Source organism: Nannospalax galili, unplaced genomic scaffold (assembly GCF_000622305.1).
Source record: "Nannospalax galili isolate Female #2095 unplaced genomic scaffold, S.galili_v1.0 scaffold1210, whole genome shotgun sequence".
NCBI classification, from domain to species: domain Eukaryota; kingdom Metazoa; phylum Chordata; class Mammalia; order Rodentia; family Spalacidae; genus Nannospalax; species Nannospalax galili.
In genome coordinates this window covers 400223-423349 of record NW_008328216.1, presented here as the reverse complement: position 1 = coordinate 423349, position 23127 = coordinate 400223, and the positions used below count along the sequence as shown (strand labels likewise).

At 43.6% G+C, this 23127-nt stretch overlaps 1 protein-coding gene across 2 annotated transcripts in view; it reads right to left on the bottom strand.

Annotated features, from left to right (window-relative positions):
• The window catches only part of Itga9 (integrin subunit alpha 9), a 365552-nt gene that overhangs the window by 9188 nt on the left and 333237 nt on the right, over positions 1 to 23127 (bottom strand). For both annotated transcript variants that reach the window (XM_008855995.3, XM_029555637.1), the window contains one exon: positions 11235 to 11354. In XM_008855995.3, the coding sequence (XP_008854217.1) occupies positions 11235 to 11354 (120 nt within the window). The remainder of the gene's footprint in view (positions 1 to 11234; positions 11355 to 23127) is intronic.

Sequence of the window (23127 nt, the reverse complement as noted above, 5' to 3'; positions counted from 1 at the left end):
GAGAGAGAGAGAGAGAGAGAGACATAGAAATAATAAATTTAAACAAAAAAGAAAAGGCCCAAGTGAGCAGTCCTTGACAACAAATCACAGAGAATCTGTAAGAACCAGAAGAGCGTGGTGCCCTCCAGCTCCCCTGTGGGCAAGATGTTGATGGCATTATTTCTAATGGGTCTCCACCACAGCCATCAATCACAAAGAGCAAATCTTTGTAGGTTAGGTTTTCAAAGGGAATGTCAGTTAAAACTGGCATAGCTGGCAGCAGAGACTCATGCTTACAATCGGGCAGCACTTGACAGGTTGAGGCAAGAGGTTCACTGGGAGTTCAAGGCTAGCCTGGGCTACAAAGTAAGTTCAGAATGACCGTGCTAAAGTGTGAAACCTTGTATCAAAAAACCATACAACCAACCAATCAACCAAACAAAAAGCCCCTAACAATAATGAACGGCACAATGAAAGTTTAAATTCAGCAGATTTTGTCATTCCTTGAGAAACAAACTAAAAGTAATGACTACATTTGATCATCTAGCAAGTAAGTTCCATATCTAAGAGACACTGGTCTTGATCATAGATCTTCCCACATGTGCTCAGAGGGGTTGGCAAAATACTTCAACCTCCCACAGTATGTGACAGCTGTTGTATGGCTATTTATACCTGTTCCTACTGCCAGGATCTGAGCCCCAGTCACCTAGGCATTTAGCAGCCTCCAGAGTTAAATACTTGAGGAAGGAACCTGGAGTTCATCCATTACTATGTGAGCAGAAATTCTGCCTCCTTTCTTCCTTCAGCCATCTTCACATCATAAAATCATATAAATCGGCTCATGGAGACTTAGCCTAACATGATCAACCATAAGGGTCCTAATCAGGTTCTCAGGTAAGTGCTGGGAATCCAAATCTTGAAAGAAGTTGCACAAATTAGACACTAGGTAGAAACATCAAGATAACCCTATTATTACTAGTGGAGAATCAGTAGCATAATGTATTTTCTTTATTAAAGTCTTTCCCAGGAAAGCTGGAGACATAGGTAAGAACACTGTCCTTGAAGAGGACCTAGGTTTGGTTGTCAGCATCTACATGGTAGCTCATAACCATCTGTACCAGTTCCTGGGGCTATAGTGCCCTTGTCTGGCCTCCTTGAGTACTTCATACACATGGTGCACTTATATACATGCAGGCAAAACACTCATACACATGAAGTAAAAATACTAAAATATTAAAAAATATATTTCCCAGGTCTGGGGCTCTTCTTTCGTGATAGAGTTCTTGCTTAGTATGCATAAGTCTCTAGGTTCAATTCCTAGTACTGCCAAGAAAAATAAAAAAGAGCGTTTCCCCAGCTTGAGGCATGATTAACAAATTAAAAAATGTATCCAAGGCACTGAATATGATGTTTTGAAATATAGATATATTGAGAAATATCTACTCTTACAATCAGACTAATGAACTTACTCATCACCTCATGTGGTGACTGTGTGTGGTAAGAACACTTGAGATTTAAGAGTCGTAATTTTCAAGGACTGATTATGAATTTTTGATTTTGTATTAAAGTATTGGTACACTATAAAGCAGAAATAATTATAAAATTTGTAACAACTGCAAGACTTTACGTACATTTCTCTTGCAGGGCTCCCTTAGGCAGACATGTCCGCTTTTGTTAGCACTCATGGGCATTTGGGGGTAAAGTCTTAGAAATCTTGGGTGACTTTGTGCTTGCTGCCAGTGAGCCCACTCTGGGGCTTCTGGGAAATGATTAACAGCAAGCATAAACAGCCCCTGCAGCAGCCTTGCACTTGCAATTCAGTGGAATCAATTGTTTTTCTTGAGCCTTTTCTAGAATCCTTTAAAGCTTACTCTGCTTCTCAAAGGGTAAGATTCTCTGTTTAAAACTGTTCTGTTTGCAGTAGAAAAAAACCCCAGAAACCCTGGAGAATGAGATCAAGTCAAGCTTCAAACTTTGCTCTGCTGGAGGCTGGGGATGAGGGGCTGGGGTGGGGGCACAGTATGCCTTCTAGTTTCACATTCCTGCTGGTCCTGATGGGGCCTGCAGTCCTAAAGAGCAGCTCCTGGACCTCTCCTGTGGACTTATAGGCTATGTCAAGCTTGCCAGAAAACTCCTAGGAAAAGAGCAGTTTCTCCCTGAATAGCCCTGCTTAGGTATGCACTGGATGAAGTGATGAGCCTGGGGAGAGGAGGCCTGACCATGTTCTGTGGTACTCAGTCCCGTGACTCAGCCCACTTCATGCTGAGAGGGGCTGGCAGGGCAACCCTGGAATCTGGTCTTGGGGCCATCCCTCCCTGTGCTGGTCTTTTGGTTGTTTCCTGGGCAGCTAATCTAAGGACCTTGGGCCTCATGTTTATGAGCCTCTCAGTCACTTGACTGTTTATAGAGCATATCTCTGTCTTGAGATGTCGACAAGGCAGTATCAGACCAATATTTACTTCCAAACATAAACCAGTCTCACTGCATATCTCTGGCACATAGTTTTAGCTGACAGAGTGTGTGTGGGGTGTGTTGAAGGGGTGTGTCCACATGTGCACATGATGACATGCTTTTTGAGAAGTAGGAATGGGTTTTCACAGCCTGGTTTGGAGGCAGGGTGGTGACCCCAATCATCTGTGGAGGGACTGCCAAACCCCACAAGTTCTCTGTGCCATTTCACAAATGTTGTTTGCTAAGTATCTCTATTTTTGAGTCAGAATTGATGCTCTCCAATAAAAACCATGAACCCAAAGAAAGCTCTAGAACACCAGGCTCTTGGAATGGCTCCAATTGATGAAGGCCTCTAAGCAGCTCTTGTGAGGGGGAGCAGCAAACTCTTCTTAGAGCCTGTTTCTTTGTGACTTGACCAGGCAAGACTAAGTTTTCCTGGGAAAAGCAAGGACACATTACTTTGTTCTAAACCATCTGGGCTTGAAAAAGGGTCAGTCAGGAAAGGGAGGAAAAGAGGTGGAAGGGAGGGTTGTTGGCTGAGGGTGGTGGGGGAACTCCTTCACTGAGCGTGTGTGTGTGTGTGTGTGTGTGTGCACGTGCACTGTATTTTCTGGCAAACTGCAAACAGCAGAGAGGACTTGGGAAAGAGGAAGAGAGAGAAAAGGAGGTGTTTTTTCTTCCAAAGGGAAAATACCCAGGCATGGTTTCTCTCTTTCTGCTTAGGCCGGGTTGGCATAATGAGTTGAAGGCATTTTCTTAGCTGTGCAAGTCTTGTGCCCACTGTACCTCTCAGTAATTTGACTTTCTCATAAACAGGCCTTTAAGAAGAGGTACCAGGCTGGGGTATTTTCTAACCTAGTCAGGAGCTGAAGGAAAGGAGAGGGGACTCATTTGGATTTTTCCCCTTAAAAGAGTTTCAAGTTTCAAAGTTTTCTCCTGTACAGTGGTTTGGCAGACTACCGTAATGCTCACACATCAAGTTTAAATTATGGCTCCCAGTGTCCGCTAACGTCTCAGCTCTGGGAAGGCTGATTAGGATCCATTTCAGTATTTGAGGAGGGTTCTGCTTAGCTTGGGGCCCTGTTGTGGATTTTGTGTGGGAGCCAGGTCCTGCTGCCGCCAAGTGTGAGACAGCCTGAGCCATCAGTACGGCCTTTGGGAAGGTTCCAGGGATCAGTACTGAGGCAGGAGCAGGATGGAAGGCTGGGTGGGCTGAATGTAGGGGCAGGGACCTGAGGCTTAGCTCTGGAAAAGGCATCTGGGGATCCTCAAAGAGTTTCTGTTTTAGATAAACAGGAGCTGCATAGGGCATGCATCATGAGGGTCAGGAGCTGGTATCCTAGGCCAAGTCCTGCTTGTTTCTTTCAGTCACTAGACTGCCTTTCTCAGAGGTTTTCAGGACCATATGAGGGGTCTGTTGCTTATCTCTGCCTAGATGCCTGCAGTCTGTTACCTAGCAGGGACCCAATGCTATCCGCCGAATGAAGGCATTGGCCACCCAGTGAGCGTAAAGTGTGCAGACCTGCAAATCTGTGTGATACTAAGAGTGTACTAGCAGAGCCAGCTGTTCTGCTCAGTTGGGGGCATCTTGCTACCATTTGTGTTTCTGCCACACAGTTTTGGGACAACTACTTTTGGTTCATGAGTATGACACTGACAACCACAGATAACAATACTTAGAGGCACTCCAAAAGGGAACTCAGGGGGCTGGTGAGATGGCTCAGTGAGTAAAGGCACTTGCTGCCAAAGCTGACAACCTGAGTTCGATCCCTGGGACCCACATGGTGGAAAGAGAGAACTGACTCCTTCAAGTTGTCCTCTGACCTCTGACCTCTGACCCATACCCCTCATCCTCCTATACAAAATAAATAAAAATAAATAAAAGGAACTCAGTAGTTGTGGCCATCGAGGGACAAGGACTTGGACTCTGGCCACCTGCTTTTTATGTGCTCTGAGTGATATGTTCCCTGGTGAGATGGGTGACCAAATGCCAGTCAACAGTTTCCCTTGAAAGGAATGGAAGGAATTACACATGGACCACGGCAATAAACACCCAAACCAGTAAGGCCTCGCACTTAAGTCAGATACTGGGCTAGACTTCAGTCCCATTTTCAACAGTCCCACTGTCAACCGGATATTGGACTGCTACTCACTACCCATAATGCATTATTCTTAGGTTGTAGACAGAGGAATCAGAATTGATAAGATGTCTGTACTCAAACTTTCTGGAGTATGGGGTCTTTAAAATAGTCCCAGGTTTCATCTACCCTTTCCAGCCTCTTCTAAAGTCGCTATATGAGTCCTTGGAGAAAGAAAAGTTTTTCTGAAGACCTCTCTGTCCCACCTAACTTCTTATTACCTTACAGTCATGCCTGACAACAAACAATGTACTCTGATATGAAGGTTGCTGCTAGGTTTTAAAATATTTAATCAATTGGTTAACTGTATGTGTGTGCATGCGTGTGTGTCACAAGAGGACAATTTGTGGAAGACAGTTCTCTCCTTTACCATGTGGATCCTGGGGATCAAATTCAAGTCACCGGGTTTGGCTGTAAGCACCTTTACCTGCTGAGCCATATCAACGGCTTCCCTGCCATTTTTTGAGACAGGTTCATAATATGTATCTCAGGCTGGACTCAATCCTCTTGCTTCTCTTCCCTCCTCCTTTTTTCCTTTGGATGGGATAGCAATCTGCCCTCACCTGCCTGCTCAGCCAAGCCCATGTTTATACCCAAATAACACCTCAGCTGGGAAAAGTCCTTTTGAGGCAGGGGAGTAGGGCAGTGATATCTAGAAAGCTTACATAAAGGCCGCCTAATTAGCACACAAGAAAAATCAGTTGGCAAAGAGAAAGGCTGGAAATCCTACGACCAAGGCCAGCTAGAGTTGGTTTAGCCCACTGGCTCAGGTGCAGAGGCGCTCCAGAATGTCTCAGAGTTACCTGTGGCTCATTATAATACTAAAACACTCCTGGATGGGGATTTAAGGTGCTTATGAGATATGCCTTGTATGAAGTTATACGTAGAAATACATGTAACAGATAAGTATTCCATCTTGAGAAAGTCCATGCTATGCAAAATGATCAAAAAGTCCTCAAAATGCAACATAAAAGCCTCCCTTCTTTGTACAGTGTTGACACTGAGCTATTTTAAACTTTTTTTCTGCTCTAGTCTGTTTCCCCCACCTTGGATGTATACTATCTTGTAATAAACGGACTCTGTCCAATTCCTTGTTCTCATACACAAGGATCTGGAACTCCTCTGAGGCTCCCCACCCCCACCACTATCACTCTGACTTCTGCTGGGGCTCTAGGTGCAGCCCAGAATATGCTTCCTTGGGAAGCTCCACACACAGGTTGAATGCAATGACATTGAAGGGCAGAGGGTGAGCAATGCTCCTGAGGCCTTCCAGCTGGCATATGCAAGAATCAGGATGCAGTGCACACTATCAGCCTGCAAAGCCCGAGCTCTTATCCATACCACACCATGGGCCCTTCATTTTTCCCTGGGAGGCAAGGCAGCAGACACTCGCTTTCTCCTCTTTTCAGAGAAGTTACTGCACACACCACTGTCCACCATGTGTATGAGTCTGGTGCCAGGTGGCAAGGGTTCAAGGGGGAGCCAGTGTTTGGTAAGAGTGGACTGATATATACACGTCCCTCCAATGGCTAGCAGAGCTGATTCCTTCATGCTGACTATCCACAACCTCCTCATAGCTTCCCTTCTTCCCATGGTGAGCTTCTAGCTTGGGATGAGGCACACAAGGTGACTCTGGATTGGGGGGTGGGGGATAGGAGCTTGTTATGGTTAACCTTTTCTAAGTCCATGGCAGCGTGTGACATCTTCTTAGGTGCCGTTCAGCTAGAGGCCTCAGGGCTCTGGCCGCCCCATGACAGTCAGTGACCGTCCATAACCACATTCTCTAAGCAACACAATCAAAGCAAAGTCGTGCCAGTGGTGACAGGCGGGAAGAGGCAGGGAATGTGCACAGGTGATGGAGCACAGCAAACCCACCCTGTCCTCAATGGTGGAGCTCAGTGGGTCAGTTACAAGCAGGGCATGCAGGCTGCAAAGGGGAATAGGGTGTGGCCATGAACACCACCTGTTCTGTGTTCCTGTCTGGCTGCCCTGGCTTTTAGCTTCAGTTGTCAATTTGATATACCTGGGAAGAGGGAACCTCAATTAAGGAATGGCTTCCATCAGATTGGCCTCTGGGCCTGTCCCTGGGGCATTTTCTTAATTGCTAGTGGATGTGGGAAGGCCCAACCCACTGTGCATGGTACCACTCTTGGGCAGATGGGCCTGGGGTCTATAAGAAAGGTAGCTGAGCAGCCAGGGGCTAAGCCAGTTAGCAGCATTCCTCCATGGTTTCTGCAGCTCCTGCCTCCAGGTTCCTGTCTGAAGTTCCTGCTCTGGCCTCCCTCCATGATGGATTGTGAGCTGTAAGAGAAACAAACCCTTTCCTCCCTAAGCTGGTTTTGGTGAGTGTTTCATCGCAGCAATTGAGAAACAAACTAGGACAGAGTCCACCTAGCCAGGGAGCAGGAAAGCATTTCTTCTTATTTCAAAAGCCCGTATGAAGGCAGAAATCTCCTGCTTTCTCCCCAGCCCTCACCTCCCAGAGCCTCAGCAAGAAGCTTATCTTTTCAGATTCCCAACACTGAGCAGGCCTTGTTCTCCACCCACAGGCCAGAAGCCCTCTCAGCAGGAAGGCACTGGAGTTGGCGACAAGGGAGAATTAAGGATCTCTCTGGCAATACAGAGTAAATAAACAACAAATTGGCAGATTAAAATAAAGGGGGTAATATCCGCTGTTGGCAAACACACAGGAAAATGGACACTTTTGCTACGCTGGCCGTGGAAGGGTGAATCAGTATAGCCTTTCAGGAGTGCAGCTTACTACATGAAACACATCCCTCATAATTCCACTTCTAGGGTTTCATTCTAGGGATAAAATGAAGTTTGTGCAACTATTTGGCTCTGAGGTGATTCACTGTGGCATTGTTATAAGATGAACATAACCAGGAACAGCCTAAATTCTAGAGCAAGGGACTGTAGAACATACAGTTGGCAGGGGCTTTATGTGTGGCTAGAAATGGGCTCCTTAACAGTCCAGAGATGCTCACAGTATTGTCACCAGGGAACAACAGCTCAAAGATAAGGCCCACTCCACAAGATGAAACTCATACCTGACACCACTATCAGGGCCAAGAACTAGGGCTAGATAGGTCATAGGCCCTAGGAGAGAACCTATCATTAATATCCAACTGAATTGACACTGTCTTACAATGATTTCTAATGACTTACTGCTATCTATAGATTTGTGCATCTCTCAACCCTCATTAGAGAAGCTTCTTGTAATAGGAAGCAATTAACACAGAGACCCACAACTGGTCATCATGCAGGGAATAAGAGACTGTGGTGTACTCAGCTGCAAATGGGACATCCATGTCACACCCTTCTCGCCAAGGCTCAGGGACCTTTTGGGGAAGAGGAGACAGAAAAATTGTAAGAGCCAGAGGTGATGTGTGATTACAAGGAAGCAATGTTTTCTAGACAGTAGGGAAGTTGCACACAGGAACTCACAGCAACGGTGACAGCAGGCACTAGACTTGCTAGACCCGGGATCAAGTCAGACAAGATCCCAACATGGAGTGGGGAGGTAGACATAAGGTCCTACCCCTAGCTAAGGAGCTATTGGCATTTGGTAGCTGCTGGGACAGCAAGAGTCAGTTTTCTTTAAGGGTATGGGCCTTGGTAGATTTACAATAATCCAGAGCAGATTCCACACCCAAGAATATTTGGGCATGGCATATTGGACTTAATAGGGAAGAAGAAAGACTATGAGGTTGGGTAGATAGGAAGGTAGGGGAGGGTCTAGGAGGAGTTGGGGGAAGGGGGAAATATGATCAAAATATATTGTATGAAGTTTCCAAAGAATTAACAAAAATATTTTAAAACAAGATAGTACACAAAAGTCAGCAATGTATTGGGAATATAAGGTGAACTCACTGGCAGGTAATAAGCTCTGTATGTTTTCTTCAACCTCCAGGTACTTTTTCAAGTGAAACATCTCTAAGTTTAAATACTTAATTTTTTTAATCTTATGTGTATGAGTGTATTGTCTGCATGTACGTACGTGTACCTGTGTCATGCAATGCCCATGGAGGTCAGAAGAGGGTGTCAGATCCCCTAGAACTGGAGTTACGGACAGTTGTTGGCTGCCATGTGGGTGCCTGGATGAAACCCAGGTCCTCTGCAAGAACAGCCAGTGTTCTTAACCACTGAGCCATCTCTCTGGTTCTGATACCTCTAAGTTGAAAGCAATAGAGTTAATCATTAATCTGAGAAAAGTACACTAAACACCAGTTTTCCCTGTATTTCTAGACTTTTTACATCGCCTCAATTGTGTTGATTATATATATTTTTCAGATTTGAGAACTGAACCCACAGGGATTAGGAAAATGGCTCAGTTGGTAAAGTGCTTGTGCAATAAGCATGGGAACTTGAGTTTGACCCCCCAGAACCTGTGCAATGAAACCAGCTCTGGCTTGTAATCCTACTGCTGGGGAGGAAGAGACAGGTAGATTTCTGGGGTTCACTGATCAGCTAGGCTAACCTAATCTGTGTGCTTCGGGCCAATGTGAGACTGTGTCTCAAAACACAAGGTAGGGGACCAATAAAATAGCTCAGTGGGTAAGGTGCTTGCCACTGAACCTGACAACCCAAGCTCGATCTCCAGAACACACATGGTGGAAGGAAAAAACTGACTTCTGCAAGTTGTCTTCTGACCTCCATATGTGTGCCATGGCACACATATGTTCCCATGCACACACACGAACTGGTGACCCTTTTCTAAGTCCATGGCAGTGTATGATATCTTCTTAGGTGCCATTCAGCTAGAGACCTCAGGGCTCTGGCCACCCCATGACAGTCTCCTTCTATAACTACACTTTTTAAGCAACACAATCAAAGCAAAGTTTAAATGGTTTTAAACCCACGGTTTTAAATTTAGGAAATACCTTACCTGAAAATACATTGAGTATATTTCTGGACAATTTAACCAACAAACTGTCCATGAATAAATTGGGCCTATGAGAAAGTCTGGCTTATGTCTATATACATAGAGAAAAAGAAAGTAAGAAAGAGAAAACACTACACTCATCACAATTATTTCTGAGACATATTTCCTAGATGTTTCACATTTTCTTATTAATATGTTATCATGTTTGATATATTATTTTATAATCCCAAAGAAACTAAGTATTTGGATTTAAAACATTGGTCCATAACAATCTCAGGTGTTGTTTCTATGCAAGAGTTTAGAGACTCCTTTTGCCTAATGAGGCAGATTTGTGCCCACAAGGGAAGTCAAAGCAGACGGAAAGCCTGGCACCTCTCCCTTCATTTTGTATTGGTCTCCTTTCCTTTAGGTCAGACTCTGCCTGACTCTACACATGCATGTTAATCTCTCAGTGAGTGTCCATCTAAAAACCCATGATACATGATATCTTGCCTATCTCATTCCCTGTTAAGACCAAAACTCGCAGAGATAACACTGTCTTAAACCCTCAGTCACCTCAGACTCTAGGAACAGCAGGACCTCAGAGACATTTGTCCCATCCTGAGATTGCTCCCTATGCAGGGGCAATCATCCTATGGGAACCAGATTATTCTCCTTAAGCAATGACAGCAGTCACAATTTCTTTGGACCACTCTGAAGAACCAGAACTGAGATCACGATCCACTAGAACACACGTTGAACACAGCTGTGGATGCAGGTCTCTTGTTCCCCTCCAACCCTTCCTCTATTTAAACCTAAAGCTCAGGTCAGTATCTGAAGATGGGGGGGTGGCACTTGGTTCTGCTCCTCTCCTCAATTGATTAAATCTTGTTATGCTTTTCACTATTATTTGCACAGGTGGGTGAGACAATCCTGTTGGAACTACCTGAGTTTGAGCTTTTACCCTAAAACTCTAGCAACATTTCCACTGACATCTGAGACCTGGAATCACAAGTGTTTGGATCAGGAAATTCCAGTAATGACCCTCATGTTCTTTTGTGATGGAGACAGAGTGTCAATGAGGATAAACATGGTCCTCCTCACCTGGACCACTACTGCCTAGCAGAAGAGACAGATCTTCCGATAATGATGTGGATAACAATGTTGATGGATATCAAAGCTCTGAAGTCTAAGGCCTCCAGATCTTAGAGAGACAAGTGTCAGACAAAGTAATCACCCTCAGTTTGGGATAAGGGTATCTCCTTCTTCTTAGGAGAGAGATGCTAAAGGTAAGATATGCCCCAAGAAGAGGTGTGAACAATCCCTCACTCTGACTGAGCTCCAAAGGAACCACCTTGTGGTTGGGAGAATTTAGTAAGAAGTCTTCTAGGGGGAGCTCTAGGCTTGTAGCCATCTCAGTTTCTGCATCTTCTGGGTGGAAATCATGCTTGAATTCCATAGAGTAAAAGAAGAAAGAATTTTTATTCAAGCAAATGACAGACTACCCTGCTCCCAGCTTTGGCTTTCCAAGCTTCTGTTGTGAAGTTTGAGTCCCACCATCATATGTCAGGGTGGGTTTAATCCTCTGAGAATAGATAAGAGGAGGAGACTGAGACTTCTACTCTTGCTCTAAAGGAGTCCAAGTTCTCAGTTGTGAATGGCCTCAAGAGGAGACAAGAGTCCATCCTCTGTCTGAAGGAGATGCTGACCTTCTCCATACCTATTCTGTAAAGGGAAACCTCTTCCCAGGTGCTCCAGTCCTGGAGCGTCCCCAGACATGCACCCACGATTTCCAGACTCACCTTCCAGAGCAACACAGCCAGCAGCAGAAAGATGAGGATTCCTACCAGCAAGCTGATGGCAATGATCCACCCCACAACGTAGCCACGGGGTTCCAGATTGTGCAAGGCCTCGAAGACCACCTAGAAGGTAATTCAAGCAACACCATAAAACCCAAGTCCATGTTTTGAAGGGCTATAATGACAACAATCCTGATTTCAATGTCACAAAGTAAACAAAAGTATAGTGAAAACTTTAGGATATATTATATTCTTGAATCAGAATAGACAACAATATTCTACCTTGCATTCTGGTTCCGAAGCAAAGAACATGGGTTATTTTCATGCAGACAGTAAGGACTTCTTTCCCAGTGTTCAGCTCAATGTGTCACTTAGTGTGGAATTATTTGCTTATCACCATTTTCCACCATAGACTGTTACTCCACAAGGGCTAGGCCACTGTCTTGGGTCTTATAGCTGTGCCTAATATATTGAAGGAACTTGCTCAAGAAGATGTGCTGTTATTTCTAATGTGAGCCACAGGTAATCAGAGGCTTTATCTCATTGGCACAGATTTATATTTTTTCATTTATATTTATGTGTGCATTTATATGTGTGCAAGCCATGTGTGTGTAGGTGCCCTGAGAGGCCAGAAGAGGGCATCAGATTCCCCAGAGTTGGAGTCACAGGCTGTTGTATGCCTCCCAGTATGGAAGAGCAGCAAGTGCTCTTAGCTACTGAGCCATCACTCCAGGGACCTGAACATATCCATCTCAGCTTCTAAGAAAACTCAGTGGTGTGCTGGAGCTGGCCCATGTCAACTCACAAGAGCCAAGTGTACATCTCTCCCCAACTTGAGCAACATTATGATAGCAGTTGGAAATGGGCCATGGTGGGAGAATTACATCACTGAAAAGGTAAACAAACCAGGAGTCCTCTATCCGCCTGTAGGAGAACAGAGTGTTTACTGTGCAATAGCTCATGCTGACTCTACACTTTGGCTCAGTTATAACCCCACTGGTCAGGGGAAAGTATAGTTTTATAGAATTCAAAGCATCACATGTGTTCTCTGCTGCCAAAGGTAAAGCAGATTTGACCACCTCTAGCTCCTTGTTTCCCCTCTCAGAGCGGAAACAAACAAACAAAAACCAGCCACCTTGGATTCATATGCAGATCCTAAACCTACAGTTCATCTTCAGAGAAATTCAGCAGAGCAGAAACACTCCTTCCAGTGTGTGGACAAGGAAGAAAAAACTGCTTAGAAATCCATCAGGCACTTTGGGGAATAGGGATGAGTCACTGAGTGACCTTGGGCAAGGTATTTTACTGCTCTGAGCCTCAATTTTCACACATGTGAACCAGTAGCACAACAACTCCTCTTTAGAAGTTCAAGCAAAAGTCCACCAAACCTTCTGGTTGACAGGAACCTGCTGAGCTAGGCTGTAAACCCAGTGCATGGTTACTGTAAGGTCTGGCTTCTGTGCTCACCCACATGAGTTCAGGACACCGAACCATGCCTCCTGGAAAAGCCATGCTGGAGGTCTGGTTCTGTGGATACAGAGACAAGAGTAGCCACTACAGTTTAGTCTGGAAAATTCCACAGGAATGCCCTGTCACGTTCCTGGAACGCATGCTTTTTGTCGTTTCTTATTTCTTGGTGATGTCATAGGTCCCCTTGGACATGAGCTCTGGGTTTTGGCAGATCACAGTCTCTCATGTCCCAACTGCAATAAATTCTTCTGTGGGTGATCTGAGCATCTTGCAGCATGCTAAGAAGTCATATTGTAGATAAGAAACAGATGAAAAAAAAATGAACAAACAAAAGCAAAGGAGAAGCAGCACAGACCACGTGGTGTGGAGATGCACTGACCATCAGGTTTCCTCTCTGCCTCTGAGGTGGCCCCAGTCAAGCCCCCTGTAATGGTTGAAACATCTCTCCACTCCCTCTTGTTTCACACCCAGTCTCTGCCCTAGCTCAGGCCTAGCCTTCACCAATACTGTGTCAAGAGCGCCTGAGAACCTTCCTGTCAAGATTGTCATTTGAGAACATAAGTCCCATCATATCACTTTTGTCAGTTTGCTCTGTCAACAACTTCCCTTCCCACTGAACATCTAATTCAGGATACTGGGCCCTTACAATCAGGTCTCCTTCCTTCCTTTCCAGCCTCTCCCAGGTCACATATTCACATTCCAGCTGGCTAGTGTCATCTCCCCTGAGGTCCCCTGTCTATTTGTTTTTGCTACCTGGAATGCCCTTCCATCCTGGAGATGTGATAGGCTCCATTCTTGCTTGTCTTAAAAATGTTCATGCCATTTGACCTGTCAGTTCTGTACTTGAAAGCATGATCAAAGGCAAGCAACACAAAGTACAGGGAAGTTTTTATGTCCAAAGATGTTGGGTCAGCAAGATGGCTCAGTGGGTACAGATACCTGACTCTAAACCTGACTGGTCCCCAGGACCCACATGGTAGGACATAGTAGAAGGAGAAAACTGACCTCCACAAGTTGCTGTCTGACCTACAGACACACACACACACACACACACACACACACACACACACAATCGCTCAATAAATAAATAAAAATGTAAACTTAAAAATTTTTTAAAGAAAAGGTTCAAAGATGATCAATGCAGAATTATGTGCATTGGTGGAGAATCAGAAATATCCTAAATGTCTAATGCTAGGGCAATAGGTAAATAAATTATGGCCAATCACAAAGCAGAACATCACTGAGTATTAAAAATAGAAAAAAAAATAGGGAGAAAAGGCAGAATATCACTCTATAGCCCAGGCTAGCCTGAACTCACTACAAACTTAGTCCATTAACCTCCTGAGTTACATGGATTACAGTCATGAGCTACCATGCATGGGTTGATATATAATTTAAAAAAAAACTTTGATTCTGACACATTCAATTTTAATTGAATTTTTGCAACTTTCATACAATATATTTTGACTGAATTTAGATCCTTCCTCCAACTGCACCCTCCCCCATGGTTTTAAATTTTTAATAGAATGTTTGCAAATTTCATACAGTATTTTTTATTGAATTTAGATCATCTCCTGTATATGTACCCCCTACTATTACCCACCCAATTTTGTGTACTCTATTATACATAATATATGTAAATATATATATTCAAAACTGTTTTTCCAATTGCTCTTTTGTGTGGCTATATGCACTGGAGCCTGGTCAACCTATCAAGAGTCTCATCCTTAAATGAGACTGAGTCCTCCCCTACCAGTAGCCACCATTTGCCAATAATTCCTCGGCTAGGGTTGGGGTTTCCTACTTGCTTCTATGCTGGGAGTTTGTCTGGCTTGAGCTTATGTGGGACTTGTGCATGCTGTCACCATTGCTGTGAGTTCATATGAGTAACTGCCCAGCTGTCTGAAAAATTCTGTTTCCTTGTGATCATCCACCTCCCCTGGCTCTTACAATCTTTCTGCTCCTTCTCCCACAATGGTCCCTGAGCCTTGGGAGGCAGAAGTTTGATATAGGATTCCTATTCAGGAAAAAACAGTCTAGAGCCTCTTATTTTCTGGCTAGTTATATGTGCGTGTGTGTACGTGCGTGTGTGTGTGTGTGTGTGTGTGTGTGTGTGTGTGTTAATAACTTAATGTATAAATTTTAACAAGTTAAAAAGATGATTCTTAAATACACAGTGAATGCATGTTGAAGACATTCATTATTTAGGGAATCAGTAGGAGGGTAAAACTGGCTCAAAGAAGAATGTGCAGTCACAGAGGACTATCAGGTACACTTATTAATAAAGTGAGAGGATCATGGAGGGAGGCGGTAAAAGGGTTGAGGAGGTTGGGAGACACACTCTCAATGGAACTAGGCCTCAAATGGCTCTCAGAACCACCAGAGGCTCACAGTAATTTACTGAACTGTGCATTAGTGAAGATCAATGCCTTAAGTCTGTGCTATAGTAAACAGATGCCAACTCTGCCCCATGCATGCCATGTGCCAGCATTCATAAATTTTCTCAGCGAGGGTCTGCAGAGGACCAAGTGGGCTGATGCTCACTTATTTGCTATGAATTGCAAAAATCTTCATCACAAATGGAATCACTGTAGAATATGTACCAAGTGCCTAATGTTGCTGAGCACCTTCCATCTCTTATCCAAGAAGGGAATAGGATAATGTGCACAACCACTCATTAAAGGGAGAAGGATGCCAGGAATGAGAGCACAAGTCTTTAATCCCAGCACTCGGACACAGAAGCAGGCAGATCTTTGTGAGACTACACTGTGAGTTTCAGGCTACCTGGGGCTACTAGGGAGACCCTGTCTCAAAACAAAAAAACATAATGGGAGAAGGGACTGTTGCTAACATAAAGAACCTAAGAAAGTTAATTCCTCCCTCCCTCTTTTTCTCCCTCCTTTTCAAATACTCCTCTCTGTGAGTGTCTCTCCCTCCCTCCCTCCCTCCCTCCCTCCCTCCCTCTTCTTCTTTTCTTCCCTCTGGCTGGAGATTGGACCTAGGGTACTACACATACTAGGCAAGCACTCTACCATTGAGCCCTATCCCCCATCCTTAATTCTCCCCTGCCTGTGTATCTGTGCATTGGGTTAGAACAAGGCCACAACAGGAAGGGTTTGCAATTAACTGACCACTAAATCTGGATGTGGTGTGCTCCCAAGGTCACTAGAGCCAAACACTGCTTCTAAGGGAGAGGGTTAGCCATGTATCATACTGACTGATTCTTACTTCCTGCTCAGATAGTCCAGTTCATCTGAAACAGGTCAGTACCGGACACCAGAAGCAAGGGATAAAGGAGGCTTAGGGCCTCCCATCAGACAGGCTAGCCAGTTCTGGTTCTTCTACTAATAAGCTGTGGGACTTCAGGCAGGTTCCTCTCTTCCAGAATTTCAGTTTTTTTCAACAAGAACTGGAAGTAAAAATGCTCACATCACTGAGTCAGGCAGATAGCAGCACATCTAAACTCATGAAATCATTCAGCCTAATGCAATGGAGCAAGGACCCATAGTTTGAATGGCATGCCGCCTGCTTTCTGCTCACATCCTTCTGGGTCCTCTCATGGAGGTCAGCAGACCTATATTGGTTCCTTTTCCATTGCTGTGATAAAATACTCCGACAAAAGCAATTTAAGGGGAATGGGTTTATTTTGGTTTATAGTTCTTGAGGGATAGAGTCTATCGCAATGGGAAAGTGTGACTGCAGAAGTCAGGAAGCTGGATGGTCATACTGCATCCACATTGAGGAAGCAGAGAAAGAACAGGAAGTGGGGCCAGGCTATAAGAACGTCAGAAGTCCACCCCTAGTGATACACTTTCTTCAGCAAGGCTCCACCTCCTAAAGGTCCTACAGCCTTCCCAAGCAGCACCAGCTGAGCCTATGAGGGGACATTTCACATTCAAACCACAACAATGCCCAACCCCAGCTTTTGTGTGCTTTTCCCCTTGCGTGGCATCTCTTCTGGCCTTGGTCTCGTGGACAGAGGGTAAAGCATCCTAGGGTTTTGCACCTCAAGCAGTCACTTACCAGTTACTGATAGAAACAGGAGTTGGAAAGCTCACCCCTTGTTTCAAGATGGAACAAACTTTGGGGCACTTCCCCCAAGAGGATCAAGATATTCCCCCAAATCTCACTGTTTTCCCCTTTCCTTGCTCACTTTCCCTCTTCCTTCTGGATCTCATTGGATGCATCTTCCTATAGAACACTTCCTCCAACCAGGGTCTGTTTACTAAGAAACCAGCCCACAACACCATCGACTTCATGAGGAGGGTCTGACCTTCCCTTGCCTACCTCCCAAATTCCTTTAATTTCAGGTCACTCCCTCTATGAAGCTGCTTTGACCCCAGTACAGGTGCTTTGAGCCCATGAGCACACTGTGCTATAGTGATATATACATACATACACATGTATATATATATATGTATATTTATATATCAACTCCTTATTTCCACTCTTACCCCTGTACACACACACACACACACACACACACACACACACAAACACACACACACACACACACACACACACGTCTGTGTATGTCTACCCAGTTAGGGATATGGGAATCTTGAGGGTAAGCATATTATATTTTCATATTTATTGGGAATACAATTAATATCTACAAGAAGAGTTTGATGGATTGGGCACTTTGTTCATTAAAAATACTCTTCTGGCCGGGCGTGGTGGTGCACGCCTTTAATCCCAGCACTCTGGACGCAGAGGCAGGCGGATCTCTGGGAGTTCGAGGCCAGTCTGGTCTCCATAGCGAATCCAGGACAGCTGGGACTACAGGGAGACCCTGTCTCAGAAAGACCAAAAAATAAAAAAAATAATAAAAAATAAGAATAAAAAAAATGCTCTTCTATAGCAGTGGTTTCTTTGGGAACCAAGGACATTGGGGGAGTCTCAGATATCCTGGAAATGGGTTCTGTCCTTCAAACAACAAATACTGTTGATAAAAATTATGGTGATAACAGGAGGCCAGTAATTCAGGGTGAGGGAGAGATGCCTTGTTTGTTTACCCAAACTTGGCCACTCTTACATTGTGATGGCCACTAGTAACCACTGCCCACGTGACTGCACCATGCAGGGGGTTTTGTAACAAGATAGCATATGATCCAGCCCAATCCTTCAGGACCAATGTGCCACACCTTCAATGATATATAAAATCTGCTGTCCACATCTGTCTCTTCTGTCAACATTACCTTGGACCAGGTGAGAGTCATAACCTTCTAATCAACTCCTTATTTCCATTTTTACCTCTGGTAACCCAACATCCACAGGTATCCCATGATTCTTAAAGAATATATATCAGGGCTGGTGAGATGACTTAGGCAAAGGTGCTTGTAACCAAGTCTGATGGTATGAGTTCAATCCTTGGAACCTACATGGTAGAAGGAGAGAACTGATTCCCACAAATTGTTCTTTGACCTCTATATGTGCACCATGGCATGCGTATGCGTGCGCACACACACACACACAGATGTAATAAATTATATATTATTATATATGATTTTATATATATCATTCCATGCCATTCCCTGCTGAAAATGAAAGCTTCCAATGGCTTCCTTTTGTCATCACTGGTGGTATGTGGTGTGGACGCTGCCTTTGTCTTCAATCCTGGCTCCAGCCACTGCTTACCAGGCCCCTGCCTCATTGGCCTTTTGGTGGCTTAAACATGCCAAACCATTCTGGTCTTCACACAGCTTCCCCCTCCTTAGCCAGGACACATCCTCCCACTTGGCAAGCTCATTTATTTTCGGTTTCCAGGTCTTAGCCTTCAGTCTGAAGCAGGTTACTCTACTGGGACTGTCCTCAACTGGAAACAAAGCCCTTGTTCATTTCCTTGCTGGCTGGCTGCCTTTCTCGTTCTCCCTCAATCAATTCTCAGGGGAATGGGGCAGGGTCATGTCTACCTTGTTCTTCATTCTGTCCCCAGTGTCCAGTATACCAGTGGCCCTTAGTAACCCCTCGAAACTATTCACAGTTGACTAATGGCAACCACTGTAAAAACCACTTGTGTGTTTGGAAAACTGCACTTGGACTTTTCTCAGTTCCCCCTGGCCAGAGCTTAATTCTCACATGTGGGGGTGCTGGGTAAAAGAGAAAGAACCACCTACCACCGGTTGCTGGTGGCACAGGATGGGGGTGGCACTGATTTTCTAATGACCCTCTGCATCCTAAATCACAATATAACTTGAGGTTCAAAGGAGAAAAACTATTACTCAATACAAGAGACTTTTTACTATGATCAGTTATCTCTAATTTGTGACCATAAAGCTGCAATTTAAAAGCAATACAATCAAGGAACGGTAAGTGGCATCTTTTGGAGTAACCTTTGTTGCTCATGTTAGTAGACAGCTTCTTTGGTGGAGAGACTCTAGTTTGCATCTTTGGTTGGGGCAGTGCTGGGGAGCACAGGAACAGACAGGCCATGATGCAGAGAAGCTACTGTGGGCAAGCTAGTCTAGAATCTTCATTAAAATTTTTTATTTATTTTTACTTATGTGTACGTGTGTGTCTGCCTGTCTGTATGTGCAACACATACATTCAGGTATCCATGGAGGTCAGAAGAGGGTGTTGGATCTCCTGAAACTAGAGTACAGGTGGTTGTGAGCCACCCAATGTGGGTGCAGTGATCTGAATCCAGGTCCTCTATAAGAGCAGTAAGTACTCTTTTTTGTTTGTTTGTTTTTTAAATTTTAAAGCAAAGTACATTTATTCAGCAGCAATGATACATTTCAGAAATATAGAATGAAAAAAAGCGAATTTCTTAAGTGTTGTCACATTTCTGGCATGCTATTCTTTGAGATTTGGGAACAATAATTAGTATTCCCAAGAATTCTCAGAAATTTCAAAATTATGATTCTTTTAAACATACTTCTAAGAATATTTTTCTTTATTTTCTTCCTTTTTCTGACACTGTCTCACTCTGTAGCCCTGACTAGCCTGGAACTAAACCAGGTTAACCTCCATCTCACATAGATCCACCTCCCTCTGCCTCCTGAGTACTAGTACTAGGATTAAAGGTGTGGGCCTCCATACCAGTCCCTACATTACTTTTTCTTTCTTTCTTTTTTATTTTTGTTTTTTAATTTATTTTTATATGTATGAGTGTTTTGCCTGCATGCATTTAAGTGCACCAATATGTGCAATGCTCTTAAAGGACAGAAGATGGTGTCGAATTCTCTGGGACTGGAGTTATGGGCAGTTGTTAGCTACTATGTGGGTGCTTGGGACTAAATCCCAGTCCTCTGTAAGAGCAGCCAGGGCTCTTAACTGCTGAGCCATTTTGCCAATCCCACTACATTACTTTTCAAAGGAATAAAACATATCTAATGGTAGCCAAAATGTTCACATTGTTTAGGAATCTCATATCATTCCTTAACCTTTATCAGACAATCACTGGCAAGCAGATTTGAATATGATCAAAATACATAGCATGAATTTCTCAAAGAATCAATAAAAATGGTTTTTAGATGGGGCGTACTTGCTACTCTCTTTTTTTAAATGAACTCATTTGAGATTTTTTTATTTTATTTTAAATAAATAATTTATTGAGAATTTCATACATGCATATAAGGTGTTTTGATCAAATCCATGCTCATTCCCTCCCCTCCAACTCCTATAACTCCCCATCACTTTTTTCTGATAACTTCATATACTCTTTCTTCTTCTTTGATTTATTTTTTATGGGGCTTTTGGCTACTCTAATATTCCCCCCTCTGAAGAGGTAACCCTAAAAATTTTTAAGGATTAGATACAAGCTCCCAAATATTTTTGACATTTTTGGCCTTTGGAACAGAGTATGCTGCTAAGAGGCCCAAGGACATTGTGAGTTTTAGCCAAGAAACTGGCTACATTTCTTTGGGGTCTTTTTATGCTGCCTAGCCAATTCCTACCTCCTATTCTTATCACAACATCCTCTGAAGAGGTTACCCAAACTGCCAATAAGGAATAGGGACACAGACCGCTCTGGCTTCTTCCATGCTGAACAGGGACACAGGGTGAGGGAATTGGAGTATCCCTTCAGTGGGTCTATCTAAAAGACTCCCAAATTGCACAACTCCTATCTTTAGGGGGAAAAGAAAGCCCTTGACTGGTGAATAGGAGATGTGAAGGAGAAGTAAAGGCAATAGTAATTACCATTACAAGTTCTAGACAGGGAACTAGAAAAAAGAACAGGGTACTTTTCAAATGTTCAGTGAGAGTCCATCGGAGTTTCTTGAGAAGGGCTTCCAAGAGCATCCCTCTATTTGGTTCCTCCTCATTTTTCTTTTGTCTTCCAAAGCTGGACTCTAGAGGGATGGATTCAGGATTTGCTTCCAGGTATTTTAATAGCTGTTGGGGTGGTTAGAATCAGTGTCAGTTCCTGCTCAAAGGCTTCAAGACAACTGAGGAGTTGCTGAGTTGTATGAATGACCTGAGGATATGCACACTGGAAAGCCTTTACCCAGCATAGGTCATGCCTTCTCTTCCAAGCCTTCCCCATATTGTATACTTTAGCTCTTCCCAAATCCAGGAGGCCATGTGTGATTAGGGCCAAATTACATACAGTTGGCTAGGAAGAGTAGCTGGAACTCTGGTGAGGGTCCAATGACCCTGCTTGGCCCTCCTTTAATGAATGAGTACAACTGTCAACAAGTCCAATTGTGATGATGTTTAGCGATCAGGCTCAGCTGATGTCGTGATGACGGTAGTTATTTCATGTAGAAGGGACTGCTGCATAGCATTATCTTATTAAAAGAACCTGAATTTAAAAGGATTTGGTGCTAGGATCCACATATGAGGGAGAACATATGTCGTTTGTTTTTCTGAGTCTGTGTTATTTCACTTAGTGCGAAAGTTTCTAGATCCATCCATTCACCTGCAAACTTCATTATTTAATCTTTCTTTATTGCTGATTAGAACTCCATTGTGTAAATATACCACATTTTTGTTAACCACTCGTCAGTAGAGGGGCACCATAGGTTGCTTCCATCTCTTTAGCTACTGTGAAAAAAGCAGCAACAAACATGGTCGTACAAGTGTCTCTACAATAGGATGAGTCCTTTGGGTATACGCCAAGGAGTGGTATAACCGGGTCATAGGGTAGGTTCATTTTTAGTTTTTTTTTGTTTTTGTTTTTTTTTTCAGTCTTTTTGAGACAGGGTCTCCCTGTAGCTCCAGCTGTTCTGGAACTCACTATGCAGACCAGGCTGGCCTTGAACTCACAGAGATCCGCCTGCCTTTGCCTCCCGAGGGCTGGGATTAAAGGCATAAGCCACCACGCCTGGCTCATTTTTAGTTTTTTAAGAATCCTTCACAATGTTTTTCATAAAGGTTGCACGAGTTTGCAATCCCACCAGCAGTGAATGAGCATCTGCTTTCTCCACATCCTTGCCAGCATTTGGTATTATTTGTTCTCTTGATCCTAGCCAGTCTGATTGGGGTAAGGTGATACCTTAGGGTGGTTTTAATTTGCATTTCCCTAATTACTATCGATGTTGAACACCTTTTGAGAGGTTTCTTAGCCATCTTTATTTCTTCCTTTGAGAACTCTCTGTTTAGATCTTTAGTCCATCTTTTAATTGGGTCATTTGGTTTCTCAATTCTTTGTTTTTTGAGTTCTTTATATATTCTGGATGATAAACCTCTCTGTCAGATGTGTCACTGTTGAAGATTTTTTTCCCATTTTGTGGGTTTTCTCTTCACTTTTTTGGTTGTTTCTTTTGCTGTACAGAAGCTTTTTAGCTTAATGAGGTCCTTCTTGTTGATTGCTGACCTTAATTCCTGGGCAGTTGATATCCAGTTTAGAAAATCATTTCCTACACCTATATCTTGTGGGATATTGCCAATGTTTTCTTCTAACAGTTATAGTTTCAAGCTTCATATTGAGGTCTTTCATCCATTTGGAGTTGACTTTTGTGCAGGGTGAAAGATAGGGCTTTAGTTTCATCCTTCTACAGGTGGAGATCCAATTTTGCCAGCATCACTTGCTGAACATGCTGTTTTTACTCCAGTGAATGTTCTTGGCCCCTTTGTCAAATATCAGGTGGCCGAAATTGCATGTACTTATATTTGGGTCTTCAATTATTTTCCATTGATCTATGGGTCTATTTTTGCCAGTACCATGCTGTTTTTACCACTATACCTCTGTAATAAAGTTTAAAATCTGGTATAGTAATTCCCTCAGCATTGCTTTTATTGCTTAGGATTACTTTGGCTATCTGAGGTCTTTTGTACTTCTACGTCAATCTTAGGATGGTTTTCTCCTAATCTGTGAAGAATATCATTGGGATTTTTGCTTGGCATTGCATTGAATCTATTGATGGCTTTTGATAGGATGGTCATTTTTACAATATTAATTCTTCCAATCCATGAGCATGGGACGGCCTTCTACCTTCTGATGTCTTCCTCAATCTCTTTTTTAAATGATTTAATATTTTCA